The 21663-nt window shown below is 43.4% G+C and overlaps 2 protein-coding genes across 4 annotated transcripts in view; both read left to right on the forward strand.

Annotated features, from left to right (window-relative positions):
• Positions 1–6373: 6373 nt before the first annotated feature.
• Positions 6374–9629, forward strand: LOC109571259 (glycerol kinase). Its single transcript, XM_019977592.2, has one exon. The coding sequence runs from the start codon at positions 6412–6414 to the stop codon at positions 8071–8073; it is 1662 nt and encodes a 553-aa protein (XP_019833151.1). The 5' UTR covers positions 6374–6411; the 3' UTR covers positions 8074–9629.
• Positions 9630–9905: 276 nt separating this feature from the next.
• Positions 9906–21663, forward strand: part of MOGAT1 (monoacylglycerol O-acyltransferase 1) — a 34556-nt gene continuing 22798 nt past the window's right edge. Inside the window, exons 1-2 of one of the 3 annotated variants that reach the window (XM_070773052.1) lie at positions 14001–14114; positions 18470–18602. In XM_070773052.1, the coding sequence (XP_070629153.1) occupies positions 18566–18602 (37 nt within the window). In that variant the 5' untranslated portion in view covers positions 14001–14114; positions 18470–18565. Of the gene's footprint in view, positions 10039–10173; positions 10576–14000; positions 14115–18469; positions 18603–21663 lie in introns of those variants that run through there. The other 2 variants (XM_019977614.2, XM_019977604.2) reach the window with 2 other exon arrangements.

Below are 21663 nucleotides of genomic sequence, written 5' to 3' on the forward strand. Positions count from 1 at the left end.
CTTAGGAGATTGCAATAATCCAAGAAGAAATGACAACAGCCAGGACCAGGGAAATAGCATGTGTCGGGGGAGGGAAAGTAACAATATTAACAATAGACCAGAGGAACCAACAGGTCATATATCAAGGAGCCATGAACAACCAGAAAGATACAAACATGAGTGAAAGTCCAGCCATTGGATTGGATGTTCTTGGAAACTAAAAGTGAATGATGCAGTTTACTGCAAAACTCCAAGGACACTGTTGTTTAAATGGCTGACAGCTTCTCTCAAGAGCCTGTCAGGCCCCGGCCAGTTGCAGTGGGCCTTTCTAGTTTCTTTCTCCTAGATTCTCCCTTGTTTTGGTTGCTGGGGCCCCAAATAGGTTCCCAGACCACATGCAAAGTAAAGTGCAGAGTGGACCATGAGAAGAGAAAGGACACTTAATGAACATTAGTGATTACCATGGAGAAGGCAATGGCAACACACTCCAGAATTCTTGCCTGGAAAATCCCACGGACGGAGGAGCCTGGTAGGCTGAAGTCCATGAGGTCGCTAAGAGCTGGACACGACTGAGCGACTTCACTTTCACTTTTCACTTTCATTCTTTGGAGAAGGAAATGGCAACCCACTCCAGTGTTCTTGCCTGGAGAATCCCAGGGACTGGGGAGCCTGGTGGGCTGCCGTCTATGGGGTCGCACAGAGTCGGACACGACTGAAGTGACTTAGCAGCAGCAGCAGTGATTACCATAATAATTTCTAATTCATGGGGCTTCCTCTGTACCTCAGTCAGTAAGGAATCTGCTTGCAATGCAGGAGATCTGGGTTCGATTCCTGGGTCGGGAAGATTTCCTGGAGAAGGAAACAGCAACCCACTCCAATATTCTTGCCTGGAGAATCCCATGGACAGAGGAGCCTGGCAGGCTACAGTCCATGGGGTCGCAAGAGTAGGACACGATTTAGCGACTAAACCACCATCACCACCAATTGTTCATAGTATTACAATAATTTAAACCATCAACTATGGAAGCGCCTACTTTGTAGAGGAAATCATATACTAACATTAACTAATGGAAAGATAACAACTGAACTTATATCAGTTGGACTTTCAAAGGAGAATGTGAAAGAAAAGAATAGTATATAGAGTCTGAAAACTTGTACATGCCTATAATTTATTATAATGTGCTCAGTTTTGTCCACTCTTTGTGACACATGTGTCCTCTGTCCATGGAATTTTCCAGGCATGAATACTGGAGTGGGTTACCATTTCTTTCTCCAAGGGATTTTCCCAACTGAGGGATCAAATCCACATCTCTTACATCTCCTGCATTGGCAGGCAGGTTCTTTACCACTAGCACCACCTGAGAACTTGTATGTGCCTATAGCAAAAGAAAATACAGAGAAAGGAAACCTTTGCAACATTATCATGGGGTGGCTACAAAGTTTCACTCTCTTGGGCAAGACTCCTGAAACTTTGCTCAGAACAAACACATTCCAGTCCTGTTGGACTGATAAAATAATTCATCGAGAAGATAATAAAAAAAAAAAACAGAGGGTCCTAAGCAAGTTTCTTGAACTTCGTTCAAAAGAGTATTGAAAATATAACTGCTTAAAGGACATTCCATTGAAATTGCCATAGTGATGGTCCTCTGTTTGACTTTAACCCGAGCTGGTCACTCTCAATGAATAACTGTGATAGCTGAGTTTCTTGTGTGTACTCTGTGTGTGAATGAGAGAGAAATATTTACCTTTATGATGAATGTACTTTATGAAAACCAGAACAGTGAGCTAAACTGTCCACTTTAATGACTCTCAATGACTCTAGAGAAAATGCAGTTTCCTTTCCTAATAATAGGAACATTTTAACATAAATTATAGTAAAATGTCATGTTATAGAAAAACATTGCATCTTCTTGCTAGTTCAGTTCAGTTTAGTTGCTCAGTCATGTCCGACTCTTTGCGACCCCATAAATTGCAGCACACCAGGGCTCTCTGTCCATCACCAGCTCCCGGAGTCCATGTCCATTGAGTAGGTGCTGCCATCCAACCATCTCATCCTCTGTCGTCCCCTTCTCCTCCTGCCCTCAATCTTTTCCAGCATCAGGGTCTTTCAAAATTTTCTTGCTAGTAGAAGTTAGCTATTGTCAAATGCACAGGAAACAAAACAAAGAAGTGGTTTTTAGTTACTCATTTCCAAGGGTAGACTTTTGTAACCTATGATGCAATCTGAGCTGTCACCTTCTCATTCCTTAATTAAAGAGAAGACCTGGAAAGAGGAACTGCACTTGGTTGCTGGAATCTCAGATCTTCAAGTTGGACAGCTGATTTCCAACACAATGGCCACCTCAGGATTTACCGTGGCAAAGCTGCTTTATAAATTTTTGTTGAATTATTGAAAAGTTATGCACGTTTTATTCACTCATATATACCCAATGCCAAACACATAGAATATGACTGGCAAATAACTATTGGCTGAATGAATAACTAACCCTAACCCAAATTATGACGAATTTGGCCCTCTGCATTCTTCCACTTGCTCTTCAGTGACTTATTCCTTGGTTTCAACAACATTCCCTTCCTTCCTTGTGATATTGTTTGAGGAGGAGCCTAGTATGGTAGTTATTTGCTCAGGCTCTAGAAACAGACAAACCCATTTTCAAACAACAGAAACTCACTTCTACTACCTACTAGGTGAACAATTAGTTTGACCTCTAGCCTCACTTTCTTTACTGGTAAAAGGAATAATAGTATTACCCTGGAGAGCCGTTATGAGGCTTAAAGCAAACACAGCATATGAAGCATGTAGCCTAGTACCTGGTGAGATACTGGTTCAATGGTAAAGAATCCTCCTGCCAGTGCAGGAGATGCAAGAGATGCAGGTTTGACCCCTGGGTCAGGAAGATCCCCTGGAGAAGGAAATGGCAACCCACTCCAGTATTCTTGCCTGGTGAATCCCTTGGACACAGAAGCCTGGCAGACTACAGTCCATAAGGTCTCAAAGAGTCAGATATGATTGAGCGCACGTGCACAACAATGACAGACCCTGGTCAGCACTAAGTCAAGTTGATACATCACATACAGTTACTTAACTGCACCCCTGTTTAAGCTGTGTATTTCTCCAAATATTAAATGACCCAAAACTACCACCCCACCACCACACACACACACACACACACACATGCACAAAGTGGTTTTCAACCCATTTGCCAGTCCCTCAGAGATTCTAATGGGACAAAGTAGGTGATTAAATAGTTAATCCCATTTGGGTACTGTAAAACAGGAAGAGTGTGGGAGACTCCTCTAAGTTAATAATTACTCAAGAAAGTATGTTTGGGCTTCTGTGGTGGCTCAGCAGTAAAGAATACAAAGGCCAGTGCAGGAGACATGGGTTGAATCCCTGGTCCAGGAAGATCCCACATGCCTCAGAGCAACTAAGACTGTGCTTCCCAACAAGAGAAACCACAAAAATGAGAAGACAGCACACCATGACTAGAGAGTAGCTCCCGCTCGCTGCAACTAGGGAAAAAGCTTTCACAGCAACGGAGACCCAGCACAGCCAAAAATAAATAAAGAAAATTATTAAAGAAAAAAAAAAGATAAAGCAGGTTTGCTTAAGTACAAAATCAAGCAGAGTTGATCAACAACAAGACCATGCAAGAGAAACACGAGATATGCCCCCAAACAATAAAACAATGGTGGCACGAGACCGCATCCTGCCCAGTGAGCTCAGTAAGTTAGAACACACTATCTGTACATATTAAAAACAATCATCTGTGAACCTAGCTTGACAGGTAGAGACACCAAAACTCCCCTTCTCAGCCTGGAGGAGGAAATGATGATGGAAGCATGATGCCTACTCAAGAAAGACAAAGAAGTTCTTCTCCCCCTCCTCACTTTTCTTTTGATTATAAAACTGTAGCCCATAAAGTTCTGGGGGGTGTGGCATCCCTCCTCTCCTACCTGCTTGTAAGCCTCACAAGCATCCTATTCTAATATCCATCTTATCCATCACTTTGCCTCTCGCTGAATTCTTTCTGTGCGGAGACATAAAGGACTGTGGTACTAGAACTCTTTGGAGCCCCTGAAAATGACACTGAATGGTTTCAGTTCTGTAATTATTTGATGATATTAGTTTCATTTTGCTAAAGATACAGTTACCTTGGGAAGGAGGAAGATACTGACAAAGTGGCAGTCAGGGTCCCTGTTCATTTCCAATAAGAGCAGTTTCACTTTGATTTCTTTTATAAATTGGAGTTATTTGAAGATTTAAAAGAAAAAACCCCTGCTAAAGTCAAAGCTTGAAACCCATGATCCTACAGGACATCACTTCTCATCTGTTTTAGTGCAGTCATAAAGACATCTGGTCTACTCCTTGCCAGTAACTAGCTGGGGTGCCACAGACAAATCAGCTTCTCTGCCCTAATCTCCCTACTCCACAAAATGCATAGTTTAGAAAGATAATGTCTAAGGTTCATGCTTTCCTATTAGTTTTATTTCTGCTGCTAAGTCACTTCAGTCATGTCCGACTCTGTGCGACCCCATAGATGGCAGCCCACCAGGCTCCTCCATCCCTGGGATTCTCCAGGCAAGAACACTGGAGTGGGCTGCCATTTCCTTCTCCAATGCATGAAAGTGAAAAGTGAAAGTGAAGTCGCTCAGTCATGTCCGACTCTCAGCGACCCCATGGACTGCAGCCTACCAGGCTCCTCCGTCCATGGGATCTTCCAGGCAAGAGTACTGGAGTGGGGTGCCATTGCTTTCTCCGAGTTTTATTTCTAGAGATCAACAAAACTCATACAGAAAAGTTGTTTTGAATAGCTTGATGAATTAAAACTTTCTCACCATTTAACTCCAATAACCTGGGACACAATATGTACACAATATGTACAAAATAAGTGTGTTGAATGTTAAACAAGTGAATTAATGATTTATTTGCTAATTAAAGTTGTGATAGAACTTCATGGGTCCCTACTTTGCTCAAATGAGTTGTGGTGGGATATGACAGTTCTTTTCTACCTGCTGAGGGCTCCGGGAAAGTGACAAGAGCATAATTCAGGAGAGCGAACTCCAAATGACTAGGAATAGGAATTCTGGGTAACCCGCTTGTCTTACCCACCAATATATTGTGAATCCAATTAACCTGTCAGTCTTTATATCTCTCAAGCTTATGTCAAATCCATCTCTATTTGCTAACACAGTAGGCCAACCCAGCATCCTCTATTCTCACATAAGCCTCCTTAGGGTCTCCATACTTCCACTCTTGTTACTTCCAATCTCTTCTATTAATAATTAGGTGTTAAAGATGGTAACCACAACGCTATATGCAAGACAGCAAAAGAGACACGGATGTAAAGAACAGACTTCTGGACTCTGTGGGAGAAGGCAAAGGTGGGATGATTTGAGAAAATAGCACTGAAACATGTATATTACCATATGTGAAAGAAGCAGTCCAATTTCAATGTATGAAACAGGGCGTCAAAGCCAGTGCACTGGGACAACTCTGAGGGGTGGGATGGGGAGGGAGGTGGGATGGGGAGGGAGGTGGGATGGGGAGGGAGGTGGGATGGGGAGGGAGGTGGGATGGGGAGGGAGGTGGGATGGGGAGGGAGGTGGAGGGAGCATTCAGGATGGGGGACACATGTACACCCATGGCTGATTCATGTCAATGTATGGCAAAACCCACCACAATATTGGAAAGTAATTAGCCTCCAATTAAATAAATTGATTTAAAAAATAATTAGGTGTTCATCCTCTATCACTAGAACTTGTTTGTATCTTTCAGGGCACTAGCACACATTTGGCTTATTTTGTTTCTCTCACTAGACTCTGAGCCCTATGAAGTCAGAGATCTTTCTTATTCACCCCCTCTTATTCAGCCCATCCCCGTACCCCCACCTAGTGTTTAGCACCTGGACGCCTTTTCATAAATAGTCAATGAATGAATGCGTGTGAATTCTCAGTCTCAGTGACCCTGTCTTAATTCACCTTTGGGTTATCAGGACCGAGGGCTATGCCTGGTGCCAAGCAGGTACTGCATAAATACTTGTTTCACGTTTGGGTCAACTGAAGAAGGGAGGACTCTCCTCTCTACGTTGTAAACAAAGCTGAATTGTCACTCTGCTAGTTGCTTGACCTTGACCCCGGCCTTCATTAACTGACAAATGAGCTAATTTCACAGGGTTGCTTTACGATGCGCTCTGTTTGGCAAAGGGCTTTGCAGAATGTGTGACATGGCGTATACTCAACATTCCCAGTAGCAGTGGTGGGAGGTCCAAAGTCTAGAAGTGGAAGGGGCGGGGCGAGAAGCTTGGTGCAGATAATGCGTTCTGAGGCTGCGCGCCGCTTGGCCCTCTGGGCTCGCCGTCCTCCCCTCCCCCGCCGCCGTCACCTGGGAAACGGGACGCGTTCGCCCGCCCACCGACCGAAGCTAGTTTCATGGCAGCCACGAAGAAAGCAGTTTTGGGGCCGTTGGTGGGAGCAGTGGACCAGGGCACCAGCTCGACGCGCTTTTTGGTTTTCAATTCAAAAACAGCCGAACTACTTAGTCATCATCAAGTGGAAATAAAACAAGAGTTTCCTAAAGAAGGATGGGTGGAACAAGACCCTAAGGAAATCCTGCTGTCCGTGTATGAGTGTATAGAGAAAACGTGTGAGAAACTTGGACAGCTCAATATTGATATTTCCAACATAAAAGCTATTGGTGTCAGTAACCAGAGGGAAACCACTGTAGTCTGGGACAAATTAACTGGAGAACCTCTATACAATGCTGTGGTGTGGCTCGATCTGAGAACCCAGTCTACCGTTGAGAGTCTTAGTAAAAGCATTCCAGTAAATAACAACTTTGTCAAGACCAAGACGGGCCTTCCACTGAGCACTTACTTCAGCGCAGTGAAACTTCGTTGGCTTCTTGACAACGTGAGAAAAGTTCAAAAGGCAGTTGAAGAAGATAGAGCGCTTTTTGGGACCATTGATTCATGGCTTATTTGGAGCTTGACAGGAGGAGCCCGTGGAGGTGTCCATTGTACAGATGTAACAAATGCAAGCAGGACGATGCTTTTCAACATTCACTCTTTGGAATGGGATAAAGAGCTCTGTGAGTTTTTTAAAGTTCCAATGAAAATTCTCCCAAATATCCGGAGTTCTTCTGAGATCTATGGCCTAATGAAAGCTGGGTCTTTGGAAGGTGTGCCCATATCGGGGTGTCTGGGGGACCAGTCTGCTGCATTGGTAGGACAACTGTGCTTCCAGGATGGACAAGCCAAAAACACGTATGGGACAGGCTGTTTCTTACTATGCAATACAGGCCATAAGTGTGTATTTTCTGAACATGGCCTTCTGACCACAGTGGCTTACAAGCTCGGCAGAGACAAACCAGTATATTACGCACTAGAAGGTTCGGTAGCTATAGCTGGTGCTGTTGTTCGCTGGCTAAGGGACAATCTTGGAATTATAAAGACCTCAGAGGAAATTGAAAAACTTGCTAATGAAGTAGGTACCTCTTATGGTTGCTATTTCGTCCCAGCCTTTTCAGGCCTATATGCCCCTTATTGGGAGCCCAGTGCCAGAGGGATCATCTGTGGGCTCACTCAGTTCACCAATAAATGCCATATTGCTTTTGCTGCACTAGAGGCTGTTTGTTTCCAAACCCGAGAAATTCTGGACGCCATGAACCGCGACTGTGGAATTCCACTCAGTCATTTGCAGGTGGACGGAGGGATGACCAACAACAAAATTTTGATGCAACTGCAAGCCGACATTCTGTATATCCCGGTAGTGAAGCCCTCGATGCCGGAAACGACTGCCTTGGGAGCTGCCATGGCAGCAGGGGCTGCAGAAGGGGTCGGCGTGTGGAGTCTCGAGCCTGAGGATTTGTCAGCTGTCACGATGGAGCGGTTTGAACCTCAGATCAACGCCAAGGAGAGCGAAATTCGTTATTCCACATGGAAGAAAGCTGTAATGAAGTCCATGGATTGGGCTACCACTAAGTCTTCACAAAATGGTGACACTGGCATCTTCAGTAGTCTACCCTTGGGCTTTTTTGTAGTGAGTAGCATGGTAATGTTAATCGGAGCCAGGTACCTCTCAGGTGTGCCATAAATAATACCAACTCCTGGATCCCAAAGATCTTGACCTAAGGAGAGAATTCAGTGATTTTGTCTCTTAATGTGCTGACGCTATTCATAGACTCTGATTTTATTTACAAGCCACTTGCTGCATGACCCTCCAAGTAGACCTGTGGCTTGAAATAAAGAAAATGGGGCCGGAAAAAAAAAAGTGATTTCTCAATTAGGAAAAAAAAAAACCCCAGCAAGTTTTGCATACAAAAAGTCACAAACTACTCCCCTGAACTACTCAGGTGTTGTTGTTTTTATCCAACTTTCTATTAAAATGTTGAAGGAGAAAGGGGCATGGTGGGGGGATTGGTAGTCAACTATGTTGATTTGCCCTGTTCCAAACTCCCTCTAGCAATGACTTGACAGCTACCTCCCACTTGGTGTTGGTCAACTCTACAGTAAGAATTATAAAGAAAATGTAGTGTGTGCTCATAGGATGAGGCACAATCTGTTATTTAGTTGCAAAGTTGTATCTGACTCTTTTGCAACCCTATGGACTACAGCCCACCAGGCTCTTCTCTCCATGGGATTTCCCAGGCAAGAATACTGGAATGGGTTGCCCTTTCCTTCTCCAGGGGATCTTCCCAACCCAGGGATCCAACCTGTGTCTCCTGTATTGGCAGGCAGATTCTCTACCGCTGAGCCACAAGGGAAGCCCGAGGCACAATTTAGAATCACTCCATTTATTTAGCATATCATAAACGGAATCCTTCCGTGGCAAATCTTAGGGTAAAGACTTGAACCCTAAACACAGCCTGCAAGGATCTGATTCGTGGCCACTGTTTTTGCATCATTTCACTACAATCTCCTTGTTTTCTGAGTTCCCATTATATTTGAATGTATGAAGTAAATGAAGTATATTTATATACTTTAGTTTCAGCCACAGGACCTTTGCACATGTGCTTCCCTTTGCTTGAGTTAGATTCACCTTTATAATTAAATTCAAGGTCACTTCTTCTGAGACTGACCCTCCAGTCTAAATCCTAGAACCTTCTCATTCATTCACAGTAGGGTTTCACTTTGCAATTACACACCCAATGGTGTGGTTAATTTTTCTTGTTTCTCTCCCCGCCCCACCCCCACCCTCCAATCTCAATTTGTACCGAGAGCAGAATTGATGAATGAGCTAGTGTATGTATCCTCAGCGCCCAGATTTGTTCCCGGCAAGTGATAGGTATTCAATAAATGTCCAATGAATGAGTAAGCGAAAGGTTTCCAGGATAGGTGTAGGAATCTGAGACACAAAGCTGAGGAGTCCCCCAGAGTTTGGGAGTGGTGTGGGGGACACAGACCAATAAACAGATGGGTACCAAGCTCCAGAGAAGCTAACTCTTGCTCCTACCTCCAGCTGGTGGGAGAGCCTAACCCTTCTCCAGCTGCAGACACTTTAGGAGGAAGAGGTGGGTTTAAGGGCGGATGCTGAAGCCGGACGCACAGTAATCGATCTCTAAACAACGGCCAGGGTTCGGTGGAGAACCCCGGGTTTCTAGGCTAATTGCAGGAACCCGAGTTGCCGGGCTTGGGCAGGTTGCCAGCTGACCCCGCTTGCCGACCCTTGTGCCCAGCGTTGCGCTCTCTCTTCGGCGCCCTGGCGAGTCAGCCAATGCGCTCCGGGCGCCGCAGTTGCTCCCGAGCCCCGGCGCTTGTGATTGGTAGCCCCCAGCCTCAGCCCCGGCGGGCCCACCCACCCAAGACCAAGTCCAGTCCGCGCCCAGTCCCGGGCGGTCGCTGCCTCCTCTGCGCTCGGGAGCCAGGTGCTGGCCCGGGCGGCCGCTCACACTTTGCAGGCGCAGCGGAGCAACGAGGTCCCAGGCGACCGCGCTCAGCGCCGCCCTCGCTCGCCACGGCCGGGCCATGAAGGTCGAGTTTGCGCCACTCAACATCCCGCTGGCGCGGCGGCTGCAGACGGCTGCGGTGCTGCATTGGTTGCTGTCCTTCCTGCTGTTCGGTAAGGACGCCTGGCCGCGCAAGATCCAGGCGAAACCGTGCGGTGCTTGGGGCTCCGTCTGCTCCTTTCCGGACCGTCGTTGTCGGAAACTCCAGGGACGTTCTTAGACTCTCCAGCCCCACTCCCTTTGTAAGCCTAATCTGTCAGATCACACGGGGCGTGGGTAACTAATTTGGGATTCCCCTCTTTGATTCATCCTTTCACGTGAAGCTCGTAGCGAACGACTGATTTCCGACTTAATTTTCCCCAGTGCTGTTTTTAAAAATCGAGGCGTACCTTTACCCCAAGTAAAAGGCCCAGATTTACGGCTCGATGGGTTTTGACACATGTATACATCCAAATGGAACCACGACCCAAGCAAGCTGGAAGACATGGCACTTAAGCCTCTCGAAGTAGACAAACTCGTTTATTGAATTACGGGTTCGGAAATGGACTCAATGCCCAAGGATCTGAAACCTGATCCCTCCCTTCTCTCCACCCTAAGGACAAATATCTTGGTTAGCTTCTCCGTGTTGAAGGTTTCCGGGATGCGGAAAGGTACCTTGTTGCGGATGCACCATGCACTAGTTGGGCTGGGTGGCCTCTGCCTGTAAATAATTCAACCCCGGAGAATGTTGTCCTAGCCGGCTCTTAAATTAAGCCCAGGAGAGGGCAATGGCACCCCACTCCAGTACTCTTGCTTGGAAAATCCCATGGACGGAGGAGCCTGTTAGGCTGCAATCCATGGGGTCGCTAAGAGTCGGACACGACTGAGCGACTTCACTTTCACTTTTCACTTTCATGCATTGGAGAAGGAAATGGCAGCCCACTCCAGTGTTCTTGCCTGGAGAATCCCAGGGCCGGGGGAGCCTGGTGGGCTGCCGTCTATGGGGTCGCATAGAGTCGGACACGACTGAGGCGACTTAGCAGCAGCAGCAGCAGGAATACACAGGAGCCAGTCACTAGATGGGGCAGGGGACTTACCTGTGCGCCTTTCCTCCGGGTATTTGTTCTGCTGCTGGAGTAAAGGGGTTCAGGGGGTCAGGGTAAAGGGGGGTGGTATGAGAGCACAGGAATTATTGGGAACCTAACCGCTCAGACAGGACTGAGCGACTAACACACACAGCCGCTTCAGAAGACTAGTTATTTGTATGCTTGAAGACCATGGGCTGTGCACTGGAGGCCGAAGTAGCAGTAATAACTCATTGCACTGTAGAGGTTTACAGTTTTGAACCCTCTTACATTTTGAATGTCTTGGATCGATGGTTCTCAACCTAGGCTGCAATTAAAATGACTGGAGAACTTCCTTTAAAAAATAGGATGCCCATAGTCTCTCCCTAAGAATTTTGAATTCATTTATTTCAGAATGGAACCTGCCCATGGGGATTTTTTTTTTTTAATAAATTCTCCCAAGTGCAGCTTGAGTTTACTAAAAGAGGAAATTGAAAGCCTTAGCTCATTAAGTCCTCCTAGGCCAGACTGTTGGGACAGCATTATATTTTGTTTTGCTCTTGGTCAAAGTACCATTGAGATAATAGCTACACTTATCAAGGCCTTGGGGTGTGCCAGGTGCTCTCTGCCAACTACAAATGGGCACGTGCCGCCTACCTCTACAGTGCTAATCACCATACGCTGTTAACCATGTAATCTTCACCACAGCCCTTTGAGGTAAGGACTGTGCCTTCTTGCACTCATTGTACAGATGAAGGAACCAAGAGGTCGAGTGAATTGTTCACGGGTTAGTAGGTGGTGGAGGAGCTGGGGGCAAACCTGAATACTCTACCCAGACTTCCTGCTTTAACCATTCTGCTGTCCAGTTTAATGTCTTGAACCTGGAGACTGACCTCACTCACCAGTCAGCACATCTCTGATAGCCTGCTGTCTTTTCCTTCCATGGCCCTTGCTGATGCTTGTATCTGTGTATGTCTGTGGCTACTTGAAAAAGGTCTGTATTGCCATCCATAGGTAAGCAGAATTTGTCACTCTAAAATATGTTTCTTTGGTTTATTAATTATTTGAAGCTGGTTATTTTCTAAAAAGCACCAAACAAAACAGACAAAACAAAAAACTCTGAAAACCCAGCAGGAGTTACCCTTTTGTAAGTAATATTCACATTTATAAGAGGAATCTCTATTTGTAGTTGTGTGTCCCTTGCTGTAGGAAAGAGGATGACCAAATCTCTAGAAACCTATCAAGTGGAGAAGGGAGGGAAAATGGAGAAGGGAGGCTTATGGTTTGGTTACTTGGTTATGGGGTGGGGCTGGGTGAAGATGGAACCATAGGGCGAAAGCATAATTAGGGAGTTTGGGGTGGACATGTACACACTGCTATGTTTAAAATGGACAAGCAACAAGGTCCTACTGTATAGCACATGGAAGGAACTCTGCTCAGTGTTATGTGACAGCCTGGATGGGGAGTTTGGGGGAGAATGGATACAAGTGTGTATATGGTGAAGTCCCTTCACTGTTCACCTGAAACTCACAACATTGTTAATCAGCTACCCCAATACAAAATAAAAAGTTAAAAAAAAAAAAAAGTCTGTCAAGCCCCTGTAGTCTGACTCAAATTAGGAGTGGTGGGCCATGTCCAATCCACTCACATGTGGTATGTGGAGCTCTACCACTCACCTTGTGACCTTCAACAATTACTGTACCTCCAAGGAGCCAGGTTATCTGTTCTGCAAGATACCTTCAGGATTCCTCTGCTATTTTGGAGGGCTAACTTGTTCCTCAATTATCTATTGTTGTTCAGTTGCTTAGTTGTGTCCAACTGTTTTCAACCCCATGGATTGCAGCCTGCCAGGCTTCCCTAAACTTAACCATCTCCCAGAGTTTGCTCAAACCCATGTCCATTGAGTCTGTGATGCCATCCAACCATTTCATCCTCTGTCATCTCCTTCTCCTCCTGCCTTCAATCCCATCATCAGGATCTTTTCCAATGAATCAGCTCTTCACATCAGGTGGCCAAAGTATTGTAGCTTCAGCATCAGTCTCTGTATTTCTTCTAAAAGGGAAGTTGGAGCTAAAACCTTGATGAGATTTAGGTGAAGTGTTTTTGCCAGTCCTATTCCAAGGTGTTGCTGGGTGCTCATGTCACATTATGTCAGATCCATGTAATGTCCAGTTGTCCCATTATTAGTGTCTAAGAGTGGTCAGTGGGTCCAGGTAAGAAGTAATGTGAGGGCTGGTAATTGACATGGGTGCAGATAAAAGTTCCCCATTGACCAATGATCTTTCACCTAGTCTCTGTTAATGATCCTTGACTAGATTAACTTTTATTTGGGACTACAAAATGGTAATTTTCATATTGTCTCATTCTTTCTTCACATATTAGCTAGAATTCACACCAGGAATAATTTTTCCTATCATCTATGGCCATCGCTTACCCTACAATTCCTTTCTTACAGGGAAGATAAGGATAAACACTTATTTCTTTCAATTTTAATTATTTTAAAGAGTTGTAATATCTCCTTTCAATGGTGACAGAAATTTTATTAACTATGTCTTTTAAAATTTCTAAATGAAGATCTTGGAATGCATTTTTCTTTCCACCATCAGGAAATGGGTTTAAACTATTACCAATAGCACTTGAAATATATTTTTTAAAATAGCAAATTGTTTCATTTAGTCATGAAATCAAATTACTCTTTCCTTGAGATAAATGTTAAGTGCTTGTTTTTCAATCTTACAACATTGTATTAGTTTTAGGTATATAACGTAATGATTTGATTTCTCTGTTGCAAAATGATTTCCACAAGTTCAGTTAAAGTCCATCACCACACAGTTACAATTTTATTCTCTTATGATGAGACCTTTAAGATTTACTCTTAGCAACTTTCAGATATACAATATTATTAACTATAGTCACTATGCTATACATTACATCCCCAGAACTTTTGATTTCTAGTTTCGATTTCCATTTTTCTAATGAGAGATGTTGAACATCTTTCCATATTAAGCTATCTGTCTTCTTTGGACAGGGAGGCCTGGTGTGCTGCAGTCCATGGGGTCGCAAAGAGTCGGACACGACTGAGCGTGAACTGAACTGTCATCTTTGGAGAAACATGTGTTTAAGTCTTCTACTCACTTTTTGACCAGGTTGTTTGTTTTTCTGGTATTGAGCTGCATGAGCTACTTGTATATTTTGAAAGTTAATCCTTTGTCAGTTGTTTCATTTGCTATTATTTTCTCCCATTCTGAGGGTTGTCTTTTCCCTTTGTTTATAGTTTCCTTTGCTGTGAAACAGCTTCTAAGTTTAATTAGGTCCCATTTGTTTATTTTTGTTTTTAATTTCTGTTACTCCACAGTTCATTTGCTCATTTGTGTCAGACTGTTTGAGACCCCGTGGACTGCGGCATGCCAGGCCTCCCTGTTCATTGTCAACTCCCAGAGTTTACTCAAACTTATGTCCATTGAGTTGGTGATGCCATCCAACATCTCATCCTCTGTTGTTCCCTTCCCCTCCTGCCTTCAGTCTTTCCCAGCATCAGGGTCTTTTCCAGTGAGTCAGTTCTTCACATCATGTGGCCAAAGTATTGGAGTATCAGCTTTAGCATCAGTCCTTCCAATGAATATTCAGGACCGACTTCCTTCAGGATGGACTGGTTGGATCTCCTTGTGTCCAAGGGACTCTCAAGAGTCTTCTCCAACACCACAGTTCAAAAGCATCAATTCTTCGGTGCTCAGCTTTCTTTATAGGCCAACTCTCACATCCATACATGACCACTAGAAAAACCGTAGCCTTGACTAGATGGACCTTTGTTGACAAAGTAATGTCTCTGCTTTTTAATATGCTGTCTAAGTTGGTCATAGGTTTTCTTCAAAGGAGCAAGCATCTTTTAATTTCATGTCTGCAGTCACTATCTACAGTAATTTTGGAACCCCTAAAAATAAAGTCAGCCACTGTTTCCACTGTTTCCCCATCTATTTGCCATGAAGTGATGGGACCAGAAGCCATGATCTTTGTTTTCTGAATGATGAGTTTTAAGCCAACTTTTTTACTCTCCTCTTACACTTTCATCAAGAGGCTCTTTAGTTCTTCTTTGCTTTCTGCCATAAGTATCATGTCATCTGCATATCTGAGGTCATTGATATTTCTCCCAGGAATCTTGATTCCCAATTGTGCTTCATCCAGTTCAGCATTTCTCATGATGTGCTGTGCATATAAGTTAAATAAGTACAGTGACAATATACAGCCTTGACATACTCCTTTCCTGATTTGGAATCAGTCTGTTGTTCCATGTCTAGTTCTAACTGTTGGCTCTTGACCTGTATACAGATTTCTCAGGAGGCAGGTCAGGTAGTCTGGTATTCCCATCTCTTGAAGAATTTTCCATAGTTTGTTGTGATCCACACAGTCAAAGGCTTTGGCATAGTCAGTAAAGCAGAAGTGGATGTTTTTATGGAACTCTCTTGCTTTTTTGATGAGCCAACAGATGTTGTCAATTTGATCTCGGGTTCCTCTGCCTTTTTAAATCCAACTTGAACATCTGGAAGTTATCGGTTCACGTACTGTTGAAGCCTGGCTTAGAAAATTTTGAGCATTACTTTGATAGTGTGTGAGATGAGTGCAATTGTGTGGTAGTTTGAGCATTCTTTGGCATTGCCTTTCTTTGGGATTGGAATGAAAACTGACCCTTTCCAGTCCTGTGGCCACTGCTGAGTTTTCCGAATTTGCTGGCATATTGAGTGCAGCACTTTCACAGCATCATCTTTTAGGATTTGAAAGAGCTCAACTGGAATTTCATTACATCCACTAGCTTTGTAACGATGCTTCCTAAGGTCCACGTGACTTTGCATTCCAGGATGTCTGGCTCTAGGTAAGTGATCATTCCATCGTGGTTATCTGAGTCGTGAAGATCTTTTTTGTACAGTTCTTCTGTGTATTCTTGCCACCTCTTCTTAATATCTTCTTCTTCTATTAGGTCCATACCATTTCTGTCCTTTATCAAGCCCATCTTTGCATGAAATGTTCCCTTGATATCTCTAATTTTCTTGAAGACATCTCTAGTCTTTCCCATTATGTTGTTTTCCTCTATTTCTTTGCACTGATCACTGAGGAAGGCTTTCTTATCCCTCCTTGCTATTCTTTGGAACTCTGCATTCAAATGGATATATCTTTCCTTTTATCCTTTGCTTTTCGCTTCTCTTCTTTTCATAGTTATTTCTAAGGCCTCCTCAGACAACCATTTTGCCTTTCTGCATTTCTTTTTCTTGGGGGTGGACTTGATCACTGCCTCCTGTACAATGTCACAAACCTCCGTCTATAGTTCTTCAGGCACTCTATCAGATCTAGTCCCTTGAATCTATTTGTCACTTCTACTGTAAAGCAGAGACATTACTTTGTCAACAAAGGCCCATCTAGTCAAGGCTATGGTTTTTCCAGTAGTCATGTATGGATGTGAGAGTTGAAGTATAAAGAAAGCTGAGCACCGAAGAATTGATGCTTTTGAACTGTGGTGTTGGAGAAGACTGAGAGTCCCTTGGACTGCAAGGAGATCCAACCAGTCCATCCTAAAGGAAATCAGTCCTGAGTGTTCATTGGAAGGACTGATGTTGAAGCTGAAACTCTAGTACCTTGGCCACCTAATGCAAAGAGCTGACTCATTTGAAAAGACCCTGATGCTGGGGAAGATTAAGGGCAGGAGGAGAAGGGGAAGATAGAGGATGAGATGGTTGGATGGCATCACCGACTCAGTAGATATGGGTCTGGGTAGACTCTGGCAGTTGGTGATGGACAGGGAGGCCTGGCGTACTGCGGTTCATGGGGTTGCAAAGCATCTGGGTGACTGAACTGAGCTAAACTGAATGGTCTAGTGGTTTTCCCTACTTTCTTCAATTTAAGTCTGAATTTGGCAATAAGAAGTTCGTGATCTGAGCCACAGTCAGCTCCTGGTCTTGTTTCTGCTGACTCTATAGAGCTTCTCATCTTTGGCTGCAAAGAATATAATCAGTCTGATTTCAGTATTGACCATCTGGTGATGTCCATGTGTAGAGTCTTCTCTTGTGTTGTTAGAAGAGGGTGTTTGCTATGACCAGTGTGTTCTCTTGGCAAAATTCTGTTAGCCTTTGTCCTGCTTCATTTTGTACTCCAAGGCCAAACTTGCCTGTTAATCCAGGTATATCTCTTGACTTCCTGCTTTTGCATTCCAGTCCCCTATGATGAAAAGACATCTTTTTTTGGTGTTAGTTAGTTGTAGGTCTTCATAGAACCACTTAACTTCAGCATCTTTGGCATTAGTGGTTGGAGTATAGACTTGGATTACTGTGATATTGAATGGTTTGCCTTTATATGGACTGAGATCATTCTGTCATTTTTGAGATTGCACCCAAGTACTGCAGACTCTTTTGTTTACTATGATGGCTACTCCATTTCTTCTAAGGGATTCTTGCCCACAGTAGTAGATATAATTGTCATCTGAATTAAATTCACCCATTTGGGTCCATTTTAGCTCACTGATTCCTAAAATGTCAATGTTCACGCTCGCCATCTCCTGTTTGACCACTGCTAATTTACTTTGATTCATGGACCTAACATTCCAGGTTCCTGTGCAATATTGTTCTTTACAGCATCAGACTTTATTTTCATCACCAGTTACACCCACAACTGTGCATTGTTTCTGCTTTGGCTCAGCCTCTTCATTCTTTCTGAAGTTATTTCTCCACTCTTCTCTAGTAGCATATTGGGCACCTACCAACCTGGGGAGTTCATATTTCAGTGTCCCATCTTTTTGCCTCTTCATACTGTTCATGGGGTTCTCAAGGCAAGAATGCTGAAGTGGTTTGCCATTCCCTTCTCCAGTGGACCACGTTTTGTCAGAACGCTCCACCATGACCCATCTGTCTTGGGGGCCCTTACGTAGCATGGCTCATAGTTTCACTGAATTAGATAAGACTGTGATCCATGTGATCAGATTGATTAGTTTTCTGTGATTGTGTCCAAATCCAAAGATGTTGTACTATGACCTGACTGACTCATTTGAAATGACCCTGATGCTGGGAAAGATTGAAGGTGGGAAGAGAAGGGGACGACAGAGGATGAGATGGTAGGATGGCATCACCAACTCAATGGACGTGAGTTTGAGTCAACTCCAGGAGTTGGTGATGGACAGGGAGGCCTGGCGTGCCGCAGTCCATGGGGTCTCAATGAGTTGGACACGACTGAGCGACTGAACTGAACTGAACTATGACCTAATCCAGGGGCCCTATTCATGTTTCACCAGTTGCCCCACTAATGTCCTTTATAGCAAAGGAATCTACGTGTATTAAATTACATCATTTTAGTCTCCCTTAATCTGGAAGATTTTGAGGTAGCACGTTTTAATGTTCACTCTAGTGATTTGTACTAGATTCTTGGACTTGCATGAACACTATATGCCTCTTCTATCATGGATTATCTTTGTGCTTTTTAGTTTGTAGCTTTACAAATTATTTATGTTTCTTTTGTCCTTCAGCTTGTAAAGCTTTCTGAAATAGTACGAAAACGGGACTGGTTTCAACTCAATCCTTGTTATAATTTGACTTCATTAGGCAAAGAAACAGTTCCAATAATGAATTCATCTTTAACCAAGAAAAGTGTGAATCCTTGTAAGTCGATACTTTTAAAAGGCAGTATGGAGCAGACCCACATATGAGGAATACTAGGCTGCAAAATTCTTCGAGGGATTCTTAGATTTGTGTTTTAGCATCATCGTCATCCTAAGAATCTCTGGAAGTGAAGTTTTTTTAAAGCAAGCATTTTAAAAATTAGAGGAATGTTAAAATTGCAGTCTTATACTCAGCAGATGGCACTGATTGATGTTTTAAAACACAATGCCTCAGGAATAAGAAAGAAAAGAATGTGATGTGCTAAAGGATTTGCTTGCCTCTGAATTCTCTCCTTTCTCTATACTATGTTAATGGCTAAAATAAGTATAGAAATAGTTTTTATGGGGGCAAATGAAAACTTCTTAAATATAAGTGGAAATGATACACATACAAGTTAAATATTTTTAATAATTTCTTAATATTGATCACTGGTCACTATTTAATGCAAATAAATAAACTTCCACAAGTTTTCACAGTGTTTTTCTGATGAGATTTGTTCATGATAATTTAATAAAATCATGTTAAAGATGAAAATATTCTTACATAAGTAGACTTATTCTGCAGTGTTTTCTTTACTTTTTTTTCTCTTTAGTGGAATCACTTTATTTAATTTTTAAAAAGAAGTTTTGATTATAAGATAATTCATGCTAGTTATTAGAAAAATTAGAAACCAAAGAAGAACTTTTAGGAGAGACTAGAGAAAGTCCATTTTCTCACCCAGAGATACCTATTGTAAATGTTTTGTCATATTCCTTTCCTTTTATTTACCTGTTTTTACAATTTTTATCAAGGTAATATAAGCACTGGGAAATAAATAAAAAACTGGGTTGAGCCATATGAAACTGGTATTTATAAAGGTCTCAAACAGTTAATGGTGGCTGATAACTAACATTTATTTGGAATTTTTGTATATGCCACTTTTACCAAACCTGGGTTCAGCTGGTAAGCCAATAATTCAAGAGACAAGTGTCAGTAGAAAGGAAAGATTCTTTCATAAGGAAAGCCAGCCACCTGGGAGAAGGTGGATTCGTGTCCAGAGACCAGCTCTGAAGATTGTGCTCAGTCATGATGATTTTTAAAAGGGGAAATGTGGGAAGGGGAAGCATCCCAGTGAATCATCCAGGCAGGAGGTTGAGTTCTACATCATTCTCCATGAGGACAGGCTGGCTGACTCTTCAGATATTATCTTGCCTGTATGATCTGCCTGCAGTATTGCTTGGGGGTAGAGAGCTAGTTATTTTGTTAACTGTATAATTCTTCATTTCCACTTCTTTTTATCTAGGGAAAGGATCAACAGGTGAGGCAAAGCATGGTGTGCATTCAGGAGAGCCTAAGTCCAGAGTTAGTTTCAATGGCTTAGTGATCTCATTCCTATAATTAGGTTCTTTTAAGGTTAGAAGGGAACAGAACTGGGCGAATAGGAAAGGGGCAAAACAGCTGCTCTCACCATCATTGTTCTTTTATTATTCTTATTGTTATCCTTTTGTTTATTAAAAAATTTTTGGTCACACTGTGGCAGTGCAGGTGTGGCATCCCAACCACTGGGACAAAGTTGAGAATGGACAGGAGCTGGGAGATAAAGTCAGCCTGAGATTAGTGACTCAGCACAAAATAAAGAAGAAAGAGGCAATGCTACTCCTTAGAGTAGTAGTAATGCCTGGCATTTGTTGAGCATTTACTCTGTGCCAGGCTTTAAGTCTCTGTGCTCTTCCCCATTGATATCTTTTTGTTTTTATAATTTTTTAAAAAATCTGACACAGAGCATAGACACGTGGGCTCCCCAGGTGGCGCTAGTGGTAGCGCCTGCCAATGCAGCTGAATGCAGGAGACATAAGAGACACAGGTTCAATCCCTGGGTCAGGAAGATCCCCTGGAGGAGGGCACGGAAACCCACTCCAGTATTCTTGCCTGGATAATTTCATGGACAGAGGAGCCTGGTGGGCTACAGTCCATGGGGTCACAAAGAGTCAGATATGGCTGAAGCGACTTTGCACGCATTGACACAGCATTGACATAAGAAGAAAATGTGTAGCTTAGCTTAATGTATTACTTAAAGGCAAATATTCTTGTCACTATTGCCCAGGTCAAGTTTTATCAGTTCCTGCTGCATCTATTTCAGTCTACGTCATTAGGTGCACAAATAATTAGAATTGCTCTGCTGTGAAATGTTGCAAGAAGTAGGTGAGCTGAGGCACAGAGTTTCTTCTCTTTTATTTCTATCTCTGGCAATTGAGTTCCTGAAAATGAAGTTTCTCAGTGGAATGTGCCCTTTACATGGGCATATGATGAATAACTGCTCAATCAAGGTGAACACTTGAGGTAGGAACTCTTCTGCATCCGTCTTGTCAACGACAGTTCCTCCACATTGGGGGTGCAGTGGGGTGGTGGGGTAGGGTCATGGGCTTTGACAATGGACCTTGAATTTAGACGGGTCAGCCACTTACAATTCGTGTGTCTTGAGCAATTCACTCAACCTCCTTAAGCTGCAATTTTCCCTACTGTAAAAAGTACATTAGCTCAATGTTATGTAATAACCTAAAAAGGAAAAACATTTGAAAAAGAATAGACACAAGTATTGGGCTTCCTAGGTGGTGCTAGTGGCAAAGAACCTGCCTGCCAGTGTGGGAGATGTAAGAGAGAGGGTTCGATCCTTGGGTTGGGAAGATCCCCTGAAGGAGGAAGTGGCAACCCACTCCAGTATTCTGGAGAATTGCATGGACAGAGGAGCCTGGTGGGCTGTGGTCCATAGGACACGACTGAAGCAGCTTAGCAAGCACGCGCAAGCATGCAGACACGGTCCATAGGACACGACTGAAGCAGCTTAGCAAGCACGTGCAAGCATGCAGACACGGTCCATAGGACACGACTGAAGCAGCTTAGCAAGCACGCGCAAGCATGCAGACACGGATACATATGACTGAATCACTTTGCTGTACACCTGAAACAAATACAACGTTGTTAAACAGCTATATGTGAAAATAAACAGCTAAAACATGTATCTCATTTCTAAATTGTACCCTTTTGTGAAAAATTACTTTCTAGACTTTTGAAAAACAAAATC

Source organism: Bos indicus, chromosome 2 (assembly GCF_029378745.1).
Source record: "Bos indicus isolate NIAB-ARS_2022 breed Sahiwal x Tharparkar chromosome 2, NIAB-ARS_B.indTharparkar_mat_pri_1.0, whole genome shotgun sequence".
NCBI lineage: Eukaryota > Metazoa > Chordata > Mammalia > Artiodactyla > Bovidae > Bos > Bos indicus.